Source organism: Cyprinodon tularosa, unplaced genomic scaffold (assembly GCF_016077235.1).
Source record: "Cyprinodon tularosa strain WSP-4 unplaced genomic scaffold, ASM1607723v1 ctg13, whole genome shotgun sequence".
NCBI lineage: Eukaryota > Metazoa > Chordata > Actinopteri > Cyprinodontiformes > Cyprinodontidae > Cyprinodon > Cyprinodon tularosa.
Window position 1 is genome coordinate 1759172 of NW_024038114.1, and position 17176 is coordinate 1776347.

General features: G+C 35.1%; 1 protein-coding gene across 1 annotated transcript in view; it reads left to right on the forward strand.

Moving 5' to 3' along the window:
• med30 (mediator complex subunit 30) overlaps positions 1-17176 on the forward strand; it is a 57894-nt gene that overhangs the window by 16030 nt on the left and 24688 nt on the right. Inside the window, exon 4 of the mRNA XM_038277081.1 lies at positions 762-869. Coding sequence (XP_038133009.1) covers positions 762-869 — 108 coding nt within the window. The remainder of the gene's footprint in view (positions 1-761; positions 870-17176) is intronic.

The following is a 17176-nucleotide window of genomic DNA, read 5'->3' on the forward strand; positions in this document are numbered from 1 at the left end:
ATCAATCTCAACTATGAAGAAAAATGTGTTACTTTGCCTAGCAGAGCAATCTCTCATGGAATGGCTAGTTAAACAGCTGTATGATTCTAAAAGCGTACCTAAAGTTTTACACCCAATTTAATGTTTGATTTTTTTTTTCATTTTTACTTGATATTGAAGTTTTTTTCTGTAATGTTCCCAAGATAAAGAAAGGAAAGCACCAAATGATATGTTAAACATCATGCCTTTTATTCCTGCCCTCCATTGCTGCAGTGACCACAAGGGGGCAGTATGATGTAAGAAAGCAGCTCTTCAGAATGCTGCCTTAGTTTGAAATCTCTTGCAAATCAGCCTCTCGGTGGTGTCAAGCAGACAAGGTCAAGCACACAGAGCATTTAAAAATGAATTAATCTCTCACCCACTGTCTCTTTCTCTGGCTCTTCTCTCATAGAGAAGAGAATCGGGATCTGGCTGACTTTGAGAGCTCATACAGATTCCTCTTGTTTCTGTTATTTCATGGAAACACGACTAGAAGGCTGCTGATATGTCAGCCAGAATATCTAGGAAAGAGATTTACAGAGCATTAGAATCTAAACTTTATATGACTATTAAAAAAAAATAAAAACCTCTGTATTTAGACCCAGATTGCTCTGAAAACAGATTTTATTAAAATAAACAATAAACCTTAAGGGTGTATATTAATCTGCATCAGTTATGAGTGCACCTGCCTCTCTTTACAGTAAGTAATACAACCTCACTTTTGTTTGCTGTGTCCTTTCCAGCAACTGATACCCTTTGTGGACGATGAGGGCTCCAAACACGAGGACCGTTCGGGCGGGCAGAGCCAACTCACCAGCGAGGAGAGGAGAGAAATCCTGGAAGTCAACAAGGTATCGTGTTCTTTATCTTGGTAGCGCAGCCCTGTTTGTGTTGCAGGTTGGATTTCCACCCAGTGCTGACATGAGATAATGCGTTCATGGTAATTACAGACAGAAAATTAAGTATAGTTTGCACATTAACTTCTAAGATTACAAAAGTAAATTAAGCATGAAATATCTTCCAGGCAGGTAGTTTGAGACAGTTGTGTTGATTTGATGTCTTGAAGGCTGACTAGCTGTTGTTTGGATAACATGCAGTAGAATTAAGAAGCTGCGCTTGGTTAATTTTATTATCTGCTGATAGAGTTTGGGTATTTAAATGAGCTTTTGAGGCTGCAGGGAAATGCTATTAAATGCTAATATGAAATGTATTTCTTTTGAGGATATTAGCTTTTCTTAGCTATCTGTGGATTTCATTGCTGTGCAGGTGGTAGCACCTGGGTATGTCGTTTGCATTTATAATCCAGAAAAAAGAAATGGCTGAAGTTTTTTTCCCCTGCAGTAGGAAATGGAGCTCTGCTTCTCTGTGGCAGTTAAAACTCATTATATTCCCAGTTGGTGTTTCTAATTGTCCTTTCCACACAAACTGCCTTTGTCCCACATTCTTATACACCGCATAGGAAGGTACTGGGTAGGAAAGTATTTTGAAGAACTGATTAGCTCTTACCCCCATTTCCCAAAATAACCAGGACCCCCTTCCCTACTCAACAGTGTAAAAACACAGGATGTCCATGATGATGCTTCAATTGATGTTTAAGCCAAATGAGAACGGACCAATAAAATCACATTTGAATCATCTTTTTTTTTATTTGATTTAGACAATACTTTTGGTAAAGTAAAATGTCGAAATAATGAATTTAATTAAAAGATATGTTTGAAATGGAGGATTTTAAAAGAACTCACTCTGCCTCCTTAAAATTGTTCTTTTAAACAGGAATTGAAGCGGAAAATAACTCATTTGGACTTACTGTTTATCTTTTTCGTTTTATTGTGTTTGCACATTTTGTTTTTCTTGTAATATTTTCTGTTTGCATTTATATTTTAGTGTAGAAAATAGGGCTGATCAGTATTTCAATAACATTTCAATTAATTCTGTACTGATAACTTTTCAACACATTTCCAATATTTTAGTATACGTTAGTCTGTGAATACAGTATTTTCATTGTCTGAGGTTCCATGTTTAATATAGTTTTAATGTAGTTTTTTTGTTTCTAAACTTTTATTTGAAGAGGAGTTTTATAAACTTGCCAAAATAATTTTCATAAGTTTGTACAGACATCTGATGGGCAGTTTTGGGAGTCCTTCTAAGGGTTGATATAGAAATGTTTTCGCATCGACTAAAATTAAGAAATGTGTCATGATAGAAGTTTGGGCCGTGTCGCCCATCCTATATATAGAGACATACTACTTCTGGGAAATGATTAAAAGTTTTAATTTCAATTATTTACAAAATATTTGTGATTTATCCACTTTACACATAATTCACAGTAATTGATTTAGAAGTGTGTATTAAATGTTAGAGCATTGCTTTCTCAAAAGTTCAATGAAATGAGCAGATTCTTTATAATTAAAGGACTTTGCTTGAAAACGTTACTGCCTGGTTTTACCAATTTTTTTTAAGTATTTTTTTTTTTATGACAAAACCCTTGTTTTTTCATTACAATCATTTGTTGTAATAAGCCAAGTGAGGCTTAAGGCCTGAAATTCTCCTTCAGGAATTTCGGGTTGAAACCAGAAGCCATGCTGCTCATCCAGGTTTTGAAGCACCAAACAATCCTCACCGCCGTTGTCTGTCACTGAAAAGCTCCTCATAATTCTTCATCTGGCAGGACCCGCATCTTTAAGAAATATATAGTTTTTGTCTCATGGTCTTATGTGCTTTTTGGTTTGGCAATTTATTTTTTTACTTTACCTCTAACATAGAGGCTAATTTAGCTGAGCCTCTTTTTCTTTGCTGCTGGATCCTCAAATGAAATAAATAAGGAAATGGGACTTATCTTGGTCTGGTTTGTTAGTGACCTTCTGGATTAGTTGTTGATGTGCTCTCGGATTAATTTTCACTGACGTGCAATCCCATGAAAGGTTCTCTAGTTTATCATGTTATTGTCATTTGTGGGTAATGATCCTCTCTGTTTATATAGACCGACAAAGACTTATAGAGAGCTTTGGGATTCTCCTTGGACTGATAATTACTAATTTCTCTGTTTCTCATTTGTCCTTGAATGTTCCTTGATGTCTGTAGATTGAGCTTGATTTGTCATACTTCATTTTGTCTGACAGGTTCTTTTTCTAGTATCCTTTATTCTACAGTCCTGAAGTAATCTGACATGATTGTGACTTGGGAAATTACATTTAGCTTTCTAAAATAAAAATGGAAGTAATCCAATGTTAATTCATTCAATAATATGACATTTACTTTTTTTTCAAAAATCCAAGTTGATTTGGGAAAAGTTTTGCCAAGACATCAGCTGAAACCAGCATTCTTTGTTTACCAAGGTTATCTTTGTATGAAATATTTGTTTAGTCTGAAGCTTCCAACAAAATAGCGTAACCGTAAGAAGCCTTTAAGTGGACAAGCACTTTGTCACAGCAACACATACCTTGAAATTATTTCAGCCTTATTTCCATATGAATGGCTTCTGAAATGTATTAGTGTTGTTATGGCATAATGAATGAATCCTGATGTCTTTACAGAGTTGAGGAAGAAAATCATAGCTGGCTGTGTTTTAAATATTAATGAGGCAGCAATAAGTTGTTTTTTTTCTCCCCTCCGGTTTCCTTTGAATATGGTGTTCGGTTTTCATGTTTCAGACATCAAACAGACGTAAAAGCCTTTTCGGCTTTATTTACTGTCAGAAACGTCTTTTCAAGACTGATAGAGAAGCTGTGTTGTAAGACTGAAGCATCATGCAGCGAGTTTTTCTTCAAACTGACATCCAGCGTCAGTCAGTGCAGAAATATCATGGGAGTTGATGCTACAGACAAACCTACAGACAAACAAGGTGAATCTTAGTACAGAGGAAGATGTTATAAGGACTGACATGGGTTTCTACACGATAATCAAAGACCCAAAAGGAGAGAGTCCTTGTAGATTATAAAAATATTCAGTTCTTTAAGATTTAACTGAATTCATGTTCTTGTTGAATAGTGCGGTAACCTCTGAGCTTCCCTAAAATATTAGTCTGGTTTTGCAGGCGGTTTAATTAATGACTGTCTGATCTAAGATGTCTTTTGGGAATAGCTTACACTTCATAACTTTGACTGTATTGAACTTGCATAATTAACTCTTGATGAATTCACATCAATTCAGTATTTAAAGACAATGCATATTCTCCCTTACAATAATCACTTCTGTGATTCTCCTTAACAACTCTTGTTTTCTAAAGGTCTTTTAAGTGTTTTTCTTTAGGTTTTTTTAATACTTGTTGGCTTTATTCAAAAGGAACAATTATTGTATAACTCCTTAAAATACACCTGTGAGATAAAAAGACTTTAAAGCCAAAGGAACCAGTGTTTTCCTGACATCACACTTGGAAAAGAATACAAAAAATATTTGGATATTTTTGACTTTAAGTTGTTTGCAGCATGTGACAGTTAATTGTTCAAGTTTATTCATCTAAATTCATAAATACTGAATATAACACAGTGTTATTTATAGGAAACATTTTATATATATTAAATTACATATTATTGCACAGACAAGGTGAATCTCAAACAGTTTTGGCTAGACCTTTAGCTCTGAATGAACTTTTTCATCCAAGGATTCTTATATATTAAAGTGTTTCTGATTTTTCTTTGAAGAAATAAAGTGTGTTTTAATGCTATTTAATACTTTTTGTTTGTGTATATATTTTTTTCTTTTTTATATTTTGGGGGTTTGTTTTTATTAATTATTGCATCTGAGATGGAGGTCTGAACAACATCTCACTGCAGTTAATGACAAACACTGGATTCTTGATTCTAAGGAAGATTCGTATTTTGGATCCTGTTTCAGGTCTTGGTGTTTCTTAGGCTACATTCATACTGCATCCTGAAGTGACCCAAATCCAATTATTATTTTTTTTTTTTGCCCATATGCGACCTGCATCCGATCTTTTCATTACAGTCTGAACAACATAGATCCGTTTTTTTTTTTTTTTATGCGACCCAGGCCACTTGGCTATGTGGTCCTGAATCCAATACGAATCTGATCCTTACAAATGCGACCTGTGTCTGAACGGCCAGGTCGCTTTCATGCGACCTGAATGATATTAATGCCCGACAGTGGTCACTGTTCTTCTTCTTGCTAGAAGTGGCAAGAAAAACAATAACAATGGTGGCCGATGATGTGGAAATTAGTGTTTATGTTTAACCATTCAGGAAAGATTGATTTTACAACGTTGGGAAAGATCGCTAGATGTTCTCCAGCACTACCATCCATGTTTATTTCCCTAAACACAGAGCGCGCTTGCTTGTGACGTCATTGCATCCTCTATTGCGTATGAGGGACACTTAGGTTGTTTGACAGCAGTTCACACAGGAGATATACAAGTCGCATGTATTTGGAAATGTAAAAAATGCAGAAAAAAAAAATCAGATTTCACAAAAAAAAAGCATCAAGGCCCGCAGTGTGAACGTAACCTTAGTGTCACTCTGTTGGTACAGGTAATAGTTAAAGTGATATAACTCACACCACCTGTTTGATTGGTGTGCTGTTTAGACCAGGTCACACAGTTGCAATGCATTTGATTAGGACCAGTATTGTTTAATATTAAGCTGATTGAGGAGAAAAAGAAGTGTGAACAAGTTCCCACTAATGTAGGTTTTGTCCTTAATTTGGTAGGAACAAAACCCCAACGTCTCAAATAATCTGCAAATTGAAGCTCTTGATTTGTTTTCCCTTCCTTTTTTGCCCTATTTAAATGCACCTCTCTTCCATCAAATCATCATCTGTTCTTTCCTATGCTAGAACTAGTGTGCATTTACTCAGAAAAAGAACTTCTGTAGGATCTGGATAAACTGAGCTTAAACCAGCAGTGTGATGTTCCAAGATCCTGGATTAGACCCTGGCTCCAGAAATTAGACCCTGGCTTGGTTAAAAGCATTCCCTTTTTGTTCTCTAGCAGTGTAATTTTCTTCTACCTTTAGGAACAAACTGCACAAAAGGGTGTTTTTGAAAAAAGATTTAAAATCTCTTAACCTCTTGAAATGAGTCGGTGAAGAATGTCTGGCTCTTTGGAGGTGAAATACAAAGATGTAAGCGGTTATTTAAACCTTTTGCACTGTAATTTTAGGTTGCCTATCAAATTGCTCCACTTTAGTTACAGTTTTTATATGTATTTTCTATAAATGTATATTCTGGATTGATGCGTTTTTATATCCTCATAAAGCTGCCTTTTACCCTGTTATTCAATTGTCTGTGAAATTGCATGTGTGATTGGTTGATGGTTGCTGCTACTACTTTCTCTAAAGCAATTTCCCTTCTGTGACCTAATAAAGTATATAGTACCAGTCATGTAGTTTTTAGATTTCCTGTAAAAAAGTACAGGATACCTTTAATGCCTCCAAGTGTTTGTGCTATTTTATTTCATAGATGTGCAGCATGTCTTTATACAGCAAGGTACCAGTAAGTCAGATCTTAACTGGATGATATAGTGTTTAATAAAGGCACCCGTAGTCCGTTAAAGATGTGCCAGGCCCAGACTAAAAATGAATACTTTGATCTGCACTCACACATCAGATCTTCAGCCATAGGTAGATGGTGTGGACTTTATTTTTTTATTTAATATAGCTTCTATTTTGGAAAAAGTGAAAAAAATAGCAGGCAATCTTAAGAGCAGACTAAATTTAACATACATCAGGCTGAGAGATGCACCCGGCAACATGAACTTAATGTTCAATGCATTCTCTGCCACGCATTTCATATAATAAAGCCACGTTTCCGCTTTGACTAAACATAAGGCTGTAACAGCTCCCAGAACAGAGGAATATGGTTAAATTACATCGCTAGGATGTTTCCCTTTGTTGTGTGGAGTTACTTTGGTGTCGTTTACATGGGATTTGATAAAGATGGTGGCGCTCAAGGGCGACGTTTTAAATCAAAGGCTGAAGACTCAACAACACATTTGCCATGCTGCTTTAAAGGGCCATGGGGATTTGATAAGATTTGTATGCAGTGTGAAGCAGAGGTGGACGACATGTTATGTTAGAGTCACTTATCCTTGTTTCTTGATAAACAGAGACAGATTTACAGACATTTCTGCTTTAAACACAGTAAACACTTTATTTTAGAGACTGGATGAGGAGGGGATTTCAATTCTGGGTTGGTCGTACTGTGTTGCTTCACAGTATTTGTTTGTAATTTGGTGTTGCTGATGAAATTGAAGTCCCCCTGTAGTTGCAGTTAATTCAATTTAATCTGTTTTTGCCTTTAAAGTGGCTGGGGTTTTCATGCTGCAAATAGATCTTTATGAATGTTTAAACAAACTCTTCCGACATTGCCGCTCCCTGCAGTTTTATGCTTTCCTCTGACTGAAAATTTCATTTGGCTAATCTCGACTTGTGAAGACCGTAGGACAATAAAACCGTGATTAGCTTTTCTAATAATCGTCTAACTCTCTATCCCTGAGGGCCATTATGTTACATTATGCAGATTTAGACGCTGCCGGGTTTTTTTATTTTGTTCATTTTCAGGGTGTACTGAGGTTTCCTGGGGGAAAATTGATTGAAACTTTTGTTCCTCTATTATGGGTTATCTGTAAATCGAAGCAGCCCCCAAAAATGACGACTAAAAGCAAAAAAAAAAATAAGTGTTGGTCACTCAATTCATCAATCCAAAGTGTTTAAGTGTTTAAAAAAAACAAAAAACATAAATATATATTTTTGCTATGAATCTGTGTTTTTTGGTAGATAAGATCACTTTATTTAAGATTATAAAACAATATCATACACATGATTTAATTTTTTAATAATTAGGGATGCAAGTTATCAAAAAGCTAAAGTTAAATCTAAAGTTTACAGTTTTTTTTATGAAATGCTGATTAATTAATAAACAGTTATTTTCTTAAAAACCTTGTTGACATATTTATGAAAAAAAAAAAAACATGTACTTTATTAAATTGCTTAGACTTTGTGTAACGATTTCTCTTTTTTACAGCCTGAAATCCATGATTGCCTTTACATATTTGTTATTGTCGGTGTATTATTACCTCCACTTATAATCGGACTTATTTTTATAAGCAAAGTTTTATATTAGTTTATAAATTAGGCTGTTCACCATTTTGCTGAGCGCCATGACGGTCTATCTTGAAAGTACAGATGCTGGAATAATGCACGGAATAGCGTGTTCCGTTTTGCTGGAAGTTCAGTGCGACTGGGAGATATCAATGAAGAACTTTTTGAGATGCTAAATCAAAAATTGAATGTCTGCAATACTGCAGCACCCAACAGGACCGTACATATGCAGCGGCAGCTTTCACCATACACAAGAAAGGGAAAAAGAGAACTTATGACAACAAAACTAGAAACATAGAAAAATGAGGACAAACATCAAGCAAGCTTTCACCAAGTGGAGGGAGCTGGGCGAAAGCTTGCTTTTTTTTAAATTCCCATGTCCAAATGTCTTCCCATGTATATTATTTAGGGCTGCAGTTGACAATCATTTTCCAAATCGATTTAATCTGTCGTTTTCATTTTTTTGATTAATCGATTCATAATCGGATAAACTAATGTTCTTTAAAGAAGACTATATTGGAGTTAAACCAGGTGAAACTTAATCTTTTTCACTTGAGGAGTTCTGGGTAGAGCATAATGACACATTTTTTTATTTTATTTTTTATCATGGTAAATAGCCTGTACTTATATAGCGCTTTTTCAAGTCAGAGGACTTGATCAAAGCGCTTTACACTACAGTCATTCACACACACTCATTCACTATATTTTTTCTTTACAATCTTGGTATAATTACTGCTCTAAGTGGGTCGCTCTATCAGCTAAAGGCATGTTTTAGAGTCTTTATACTCCATAATAATTGGTGAATCGATAACTAAATTACCACATTTCCAATAGATTACTAAATAAATTAATTGATGATTCATCACGATGAATCAGATAGAGTCAGACCTTATATCATTGCAATGCCGTCAGGGTGTGCCTCTGGTTAAAATGGAGATCGCTGATTTTCAGTTGCAAACGAGCCTCTAGAATTGATTGACAGGCCGCGTCACATTAATTGGCCTTGCTTCCTGTAAAACTAAGCAGACCTAAACACAATGAGTCCCATTTATCAGAGTAGTTTTTGTTATAAGTGACAAGTCAAAAAATCTTTTTCAGTAAACTAACGTATTATTCCTTAACTTAAAACATGAGCTTTTATTGAGGTAGAAACTAAATACTTTTTTGGTTTTAAAGGCTTTTTGAAAATAAATATCAGATTAATACTAATGAATTTTCATAATTCTTCCTTTAAACTGTGCAAATTGTGTCCATTAAGCACATGATTGTACCATTTAATGTAGAATTTGAAATAAGTGGAAATGTGAAATTCAAAGATAAAAGGATCAATTGAGGGCGCGGTTTGTTGGTGCGGTGGTTAGCGCACTCGACCCATGTACAGAGGTTTGAATCCAGCCTGTAGTGCATTGCTGCATGTCTCTCCCCCTCTCTCATACCCCCTTTCAAGCAGACGGTGCCATTTTTGAGACTCATTCATTTATTTTTTTTTTTTCTGACTATAATAGAATAGCGGTAAATTTCCTCTCCATTGTTTCCGTGCTACAGTGTGTAATTATGATTAAATTGGGGTGTACATCCTTAATACAAGTCCTCTTTTTGTTATGTTGCTGATCAGGCTTATGTCGAAATGTTTTATAAGCCCAGAGTATTAATTATCCCTCACTGTTAAAAAAATTGAGTAGTATAGGTTCACAAATGACTGTGAGTATAAAGTGCCTGTTCTTTTGCCTTTAAACTTCTAAACAACTTTGGTAAAAATTATTTGCTCAACACTACTGGTCATATTGTTTGAAAACCCCTGATTTATGTTTATTCATCCATTAGCTCCTTGTTTGTGGGTTTGTTCACTGAAGAAATATTTCGCTGAAATGCACAAGGAGATTTTATCTATTTGAAAATGGGCTAAGGGAAATTCTAAAGTCTGACTCTGTGTATAGAAAAGTAAAGAATTATGGCCTGATAAATTTGTAAAGTACTGTTGTATTGGTTTAGCCAATTTTCAGGGTAAAAAAAGCTATTAAACATTAGATTTGTACAATAAAGCAGACCTCCAAGCTTGTGTGTGCATTAAGACGTAAAAAACTGCTTCATTGAACATAGAAATTAATAAAAAGCTCTGTATGAAACCTCTTTTGGAAATCTACTCACAGATTTAAAGCAATAATTTCCATTGAAGGTGTTTTTTGCTCCATAGTATTTCTCTGGAAAAGAAAAAAGATTCATACATGAAAACAAAAAACACCTTTCCTCTAAATGTATCTACAAATTTAAAACTGTATCATATACATTGAATCCTTTAATATTTGGGACAACTTTAAAGTATTTATAATGAAGAGATGCATAGTTTCTGTTTTTTGAAATGCAGATTTTAATGTTAAAAAAAAGAGCCAACAGCATAATTTCCACTACCTCATTAGTATGGACCTTCATTCTGGTTTGCTGCACTAAACAGATATACAAGGTGAATTTGAAAGCCTGCAAATTAACCAAATGTAAATTCTGCTTGTTTTATAATGACTCTGCAGAAAGGAAACCCTAAAATCACCAAGAAGGTTCAGAAAGGCTTAATCAGATTATAGGAACTTTTTGAATGTGATGAAAAGGAGACTGATAAATTAAGACTTTTTATGTGACAGAAACATACTTTGTTTTTGTTTTTCAGAGTAGCTCTTGAGCCAGCCTCTGGGCTGGGTCCCTAGGCTTTTGTAATTCACCTCGATGTGTTGGCTTTTGTCATCATACATTATTTTTTAGCCCTGGATTAGTTTAAATCTCTCTCCGGAAAATGGACACATTAAGATGACATTTAATCATTATCTGAAAATATCAGCTTTGGGTCAGTGAAACAGAGAGCCTGCATTAATACAGGTGAAGTGAGCAGCACGAAGCCACACACAGCGCCTGCCAGTCAGGTCTCATCAAAGTTCACGAGTTATGAATTGTAAAACATGGCAGAGATTCAGTTAAGCTTGTCATGTATTATTTAGGAGGACTTTCCCGTTTTTATTGAAGATGAAGTGTGCTGTAAAAATGTGCAAAGAGCTCAGATTTTCTTTTTACACTTGATTTTTTGGATGATTGTGTGTGGGAACCAAAGCTATTGATCTGTTTATACACGTGCACCAATTGTGCATGTCAAGCTACTTATTTGCTGCAAAGCTGATGGTCCAAATTCAGAAATATCAGCAGCTGAGGTAAGAATTGGTTATTTTTGAGAGCTACATACAGCTCCCCTGGCTGGATTTCAGCGTGAACACTACTGTAACGTCACTGCAAGCGAACCTTGCGAACTCAACCACACACAGCCTCCTCCAAAAGAAACAGCAGCGTTTGCCACAAAGCCAGCCGCACCCACAGAGAAAGCAGCAGGACTGCCTGAGTAAATAAACAGGCCAGTGCTTGTTTTAATCATTTCAGTGCCCTACCAAATACTGAGACATATCCCTCTATTCTGTCAGTGAACATAAAGCACACGTTGCTTTAAAACCATTGACATTTGAGTCTATTGTAGTTTAATAGATGAATAACCTTGGTTGCGATGTGACCTTACCCTATGCAATGCATTAGTATGCAAATTGATTCTTGTCAAGTGATCCAAGCATAGGAGATTGAATGAAAAGGCCATCAGAAGACTAAACCACCTACCATTCTTTACCTCTGAACACCTGAAGTGTTTTTGAAGGCTGTTCAGAAAATTAAGTAGACTCCATTTCTAAAAGGAAAATGATCAAACGCTGAATCGACAATAAAACCTCTCCTCATACAGACCTTTCTCTCTTTTTAGTGAATCTGATTTATTTCAAATAAATGTGATTGCATGTTTGTTGCAATTAAAAATTTAAGTTCTTTAAATTTATCTTAAACCTTTATACTCTAAATGTTGGTAATTCTGTTTAATTCACCTGATTATTTACTGCTAGTGGATGTTGTTTTTAAAAGGTGAACTTTAGCAAATAAATACATTTGTATGTTGAAGAAAGGGCACATAATAAGACATAAGACAAAAGCAAGAAGTTTGCTTTATCTCAGTTTCACTAAACTGATAAATGTTAATGTGGAACCAAAGCTGTAGCAAGAAGCTCATAGAAAGAAACCTGTTTTTCACAGACGGATGTTGAATACTCACAAAGCTCCTCTTTTAAACAGGGAGCGACCGGATAACAGGAACGCTGGACAGCACTCATATGTATACAACAGTTTTTCTGTTTTATATTTTTTGAGATTTCAACTTCTGCTATGTAAAACAATGATAGTTTGTAAATATTACTCAAGAATTTCATTTCAGTTTATTTATATAGCCCCAATTCACAACGCATGTCATCTCAAGGCACTTTACAGTTCACCAGATCATACAGTCAAATTGATTCAAAGTTTTCTATCTAAGGAAAACCAGTTGATTGCATCGACTCATTGACTCAAATGCAATCCCTCACACTAAGCATGCTTGCAGTGACAGTGGAGAGGAAAAACTCCCTTTTAACAGGAAGAAACATCCAGCAGAACCAGGCTGAGTGTGAGCGGCCATCTGCTGAGGCCGACTGGGATTCAAGGAGACAGAAGCAGAGACACAAAAAGGCGGCAGATCAATCTGTCAATATTTTTTTCGATTAATTGATTAGTAATTAGATAGACAAAGGTTCCTTAAAAAAAAATATTTTTTCAAAATTAAACCAGTGAAATAAAAATTTTTCCACTTGAGGAGTTCTGGATAGAGCATATTGACAGACGAAAAAGTTTTTTTTATCTTAAATGCGAAATGTTTGTATATTTATTTTACAATTTTGATATTGTCACTGCTCTAAGTGGGTAACTGTCAGCTAAAAGCACGTTATAGAGTCAATATAGCCCAGTTTACGATTAATCGGTTATTAGATTTGACGATTATTTTAATAATTGATAAATCACAATTAATCCCACTGGTGCAGCCCTAGTTAAAAATTAAATCAGTCCCCTACTCTTCTGTAATGCTGCCCTTTTCTAGATATTGTTTATTTGAGTAGTTAAATCTTTGTGGAGGAATTATTTAGAGTTGGGCTTATGCAAAAAGCAAAAGGTTCGTCAACCTTTCAAAACGGGAAAAATATGAATGCCAGCTAAAAAAAGGTATAAGGCTGTTTTGCAACTTTTTGAAACTTCAATAAATCCTTTCAATAATTAACCTTTATGAAAGACTTAATTATATCACCAGTCTTTTCTCTCTTGGTGAGAGTCTAACTAAACAGTGTGGTTTATTAAGTAGAAGAACAGCTTGAGCACCACTCGGCTGCACAAACACGTGTGCACAGTTACAGATGCATAACATGAGAAGGAAATATGAGGCAGACAGGAAGAGACTAACAGTATGCTTCGGTAAAAATCATCATTATGTTGCTGTTTCTATGCATAACAAACAGTTGTTCGCTGGAGCAATGATGTAAAAATTCCAAATTCCACTCCTTTTAACTAAATCCATATGCTGCAGTAGCGGCTTAGAAAAGGAGTCATTTATTTGACTCTTGAACGTTCATTTGTCAAGCACCCTACCTTTTATAGCGCTGTAAAGGTTTAAAGCCCGAGGTGAAGGTGATGCACTGGTCATTAAGCAGGAAAAAAGTCCTTTACGCAAAATTGAGCTGCACATATGTAATAGCTCTTAACTGGGGGCCTTATTTTTGCTTTTATTAATGTAATGTAAAATTGTTGATTTAAGCAGAGCAGCAAAGGTTAGAGAGCCTTCACCATTTATGCCAGAAGTTGATAACAACCCAGAAAATGCATAATATAAAAGAAATAAGAATCTAAAAATGTGCTCTTTTGTCATCAATTACCAAAACAAAGGGAGTATATATCCTATATTAAAAAACATCCAATACTTTAAATGTGTCATTAGTGAGAAAATAGCCAGGGATATAAAGCCGGCAGATTTGTTTTACCTGGAAAATAGAAATAACTGGAATTTGTGATGCTGCCATTCCCATTACTCTGCAGCTTACTTTCTTTAAAAAATATGCTATTTTGTTATTTCAACTGATAACTAGTGCATGACCATCTAGAAATATGCCGTTTAATTTCTTCCATCATTAAGTTGAACTGATCCATAAACAGGAAGAGCTGATGAAGTCATTTGAAATTTTTGAACAACCATCTAGTAGTTGTTGCTTTACAACTACATTACTAATTTAAACTCATCAACACTCATTTAGGTGTTGCTACGTCTGTGATCTAATTAGAGATGCTTTTCTAGCAGTTAGGTTAGCTTAGAAAAGCTTCATCTATTGTCCCATACATAGTGGATCATTGCTCTATGCTGTTGTAACTCATTATAGAATAACTCATTATTATAAATTATGTGAATCAATCGGCCATCACTGGATCTATCCAGAGTAATAAAACATGTTTTCCAATATTCTTATCACTGGGAGAGAAAAGCTGTAAACCGAATAAACAAATCTACCATTCTGCCACTAGTCCAGTTTCAGATCATCTATAATATGTATATTTCTGTTAAAATCTAATGAAGATGGTAAAAAATGAAGTTGTAAATCAGATTTAGATTATGTGTAAAAAATGGAATTTAATTTACATTAAATTGTTCATTTAAAAATTCAAAGGGTTGAAAGTAGTAACTCTAAAAGCACCATATTAATGCAAACTGACATATATCTGTAAATCAAAGTCTTATCTTTTTTAAGCAGCTGATTTGATCATTCTCTCCATCTTTGTTTCGCCTTATGAAGCAATGTATGAGGTAATGTACAGATGTAGCTGTAGATGCCATGAGAGCATTTGAGGTGTCTCAGTTGCCTGTCTTGGGGTTTGCAATCTGAACCATCTAAGATGTGTTGCTCCTCAGTGCATGTTAATGACCATGTAGTAAGTCTGTTTTATTACTGTTCAATAAATAATTAGGACTGCATGGTTGATTTTTCCTCTTTTTTTTATTTTTTTTTTATTATTTATTATTATTTATTATTTTTTTTAACTTTATCCTTCATGGCAGGAAATCTTGGACTGTTTTAAAAAGAGCGTTTCAGTTTCCTCTTTAATGTCGCTACCTTTGTAGTGACAATGTTTTCAAGCTGAGCTGCGTATAGCGGTTGGGTCACTTTTCAATGACCCAACCGCTATAAGAAGGGGAAAAAATAAGGCTTTTTTTTTTATAATCATCGGAGCAATCTGGGCACAGTAAGATATTGAGATGAATTTGTGGCATTCTCGTGAAACTATCCTCCAAAAGGTTGTCTCTCGCTCACTGAGCAGGGTTTATCTGAGACTATGTCCAATGTCCAGCGGAAAGGATACAGTAGGCTGCCTAGATTCCTTACCTCCACCTATTGAACACCTAATCTGCTCAAGTCCGCTAAGATGGCAAAGGACTTCTGGAGAAAGAGCCTCGCAGTGTCTACCCTCACCATCCTGTTTGCTGTGAATATATTATGCTTCCAAGGAACTTTTATTTTTGAGATCAGAACTTGTCTTCACCGCCAGACACACTGAAAAAGACCCAGAGGACACTGTACTTTATGTTGACATTTTTTCATCAATTTTTTTCTTTTAAGTATCTTATCTTGAAGTATATTATGAAGTATAGCATTAGAAGAATTTGATGAAAACAGCAAAATTTTAAATAAACACAAAATTTCGCTTGCTTGGTGTGGTTCTTGACTTTTTTCGAAGAATTAATACTCTAAAAAGATAAACACATTTTTCGAATAGGTTCTGACTTTGCAAATATTTACATCACATCAGTGATTAGCTGTTTGTGCTGCTTTCGGCATCCTGAATGCACCATTAGAATAATTCTTTTTTGATGTTTCTGGATAACATGAACTATCGGTAATACGAGCTGACATGATAAAGAAAGTTAAACATGCCCAATTGCAACACGTTTATTAAAACATCGGTCCATCATTGATCATGGTACTAGCCTGCTAACATTTCCTCTTTGCTATGAGACGTGGAGATGGAGGAATTGCGCCACCGGAAGACCAAGAAAGTTAGGATGCTACAGGGTCTAATAGTTTAGCGGAATTGCTTGGTGATTTTATATAATATGGTTGCGATGGATAAAACGATTTGTTTTTACACCTTATAATGTATACAATACATACAAATGTAAGACTTTGAAGACTACATCCACTTATACTGAACACCAATATGTTAGTAGAAAATTATATTTAGGTAACTTTATTCCTCTTTGATCTTGTACTCAAAATGTCAACATCTATAAATATTGCATATGAGTCAACTGAATATGACTGAAATTCTAGATAGAAACTCTAGATATAAGGAAAAAACACACATTTCACATGGCTAACAAAAGACCTATAATATGGAGTATAACTTGAACAACTTTTAACCTATTAATATGCAAGCTTTTTTGTAATGGTTGTTTAGTTTATGAAATGATTACTAAAAGTTTCAGGTGTCTAACAGATCAACTTGTATTTTGAATTGGTTGAGCTATTAGATGCCCTACCAATTAATTTGCTTGGTCTCCCAGTGGTGCAACTCTCCTATCTTCATTTCTCTGGGCATCATTTATTGGGCCCAATTAACTGAATCTTTTGAAAAAAAAATTTCTGACTTTGTAAGTTTGCTCATAATTTCCATCACATGTAGATTGAGACATGACTAGTTTGTCTTTTATCCATTCATCATTGTGTTTTGCTTTCCACAAAACAGACTAATCAAGCCAGCAAAGAACAATCTGTCTGGCAGAGAGGCTCATCAGGGCTGATACTCCACAAGAAATGACAAATTTTTGCTCATTCCAGCTGTGAATTATGTCATTTAATTCTCACAGCCATGTCTTGGGGGTCTTGCTGCTTGTTTTCAACACTTCTGGGCAGACACTTTTCCCCCCACAACATTTATGAGAACAATTAAGCTATTGGTCAGAATTTGCATGGCTGTTGATAAGCATCAAAAGCAAAAAACATTTAGGAACGGCATACGTTGAGTTATTTTATTGGTAGTTTGAGGATTGCAGAGGCAGTGAGAAAGTATGATTAATTTGAGTAATGTAAAGCATTTAGCTCTGTTCATCAGTCCCAACAATTTTATTGTAACTGCAAAGTAAAACAGTAATATAGATAAAGTAAAATAATGTGATCTAAAACTGCTGT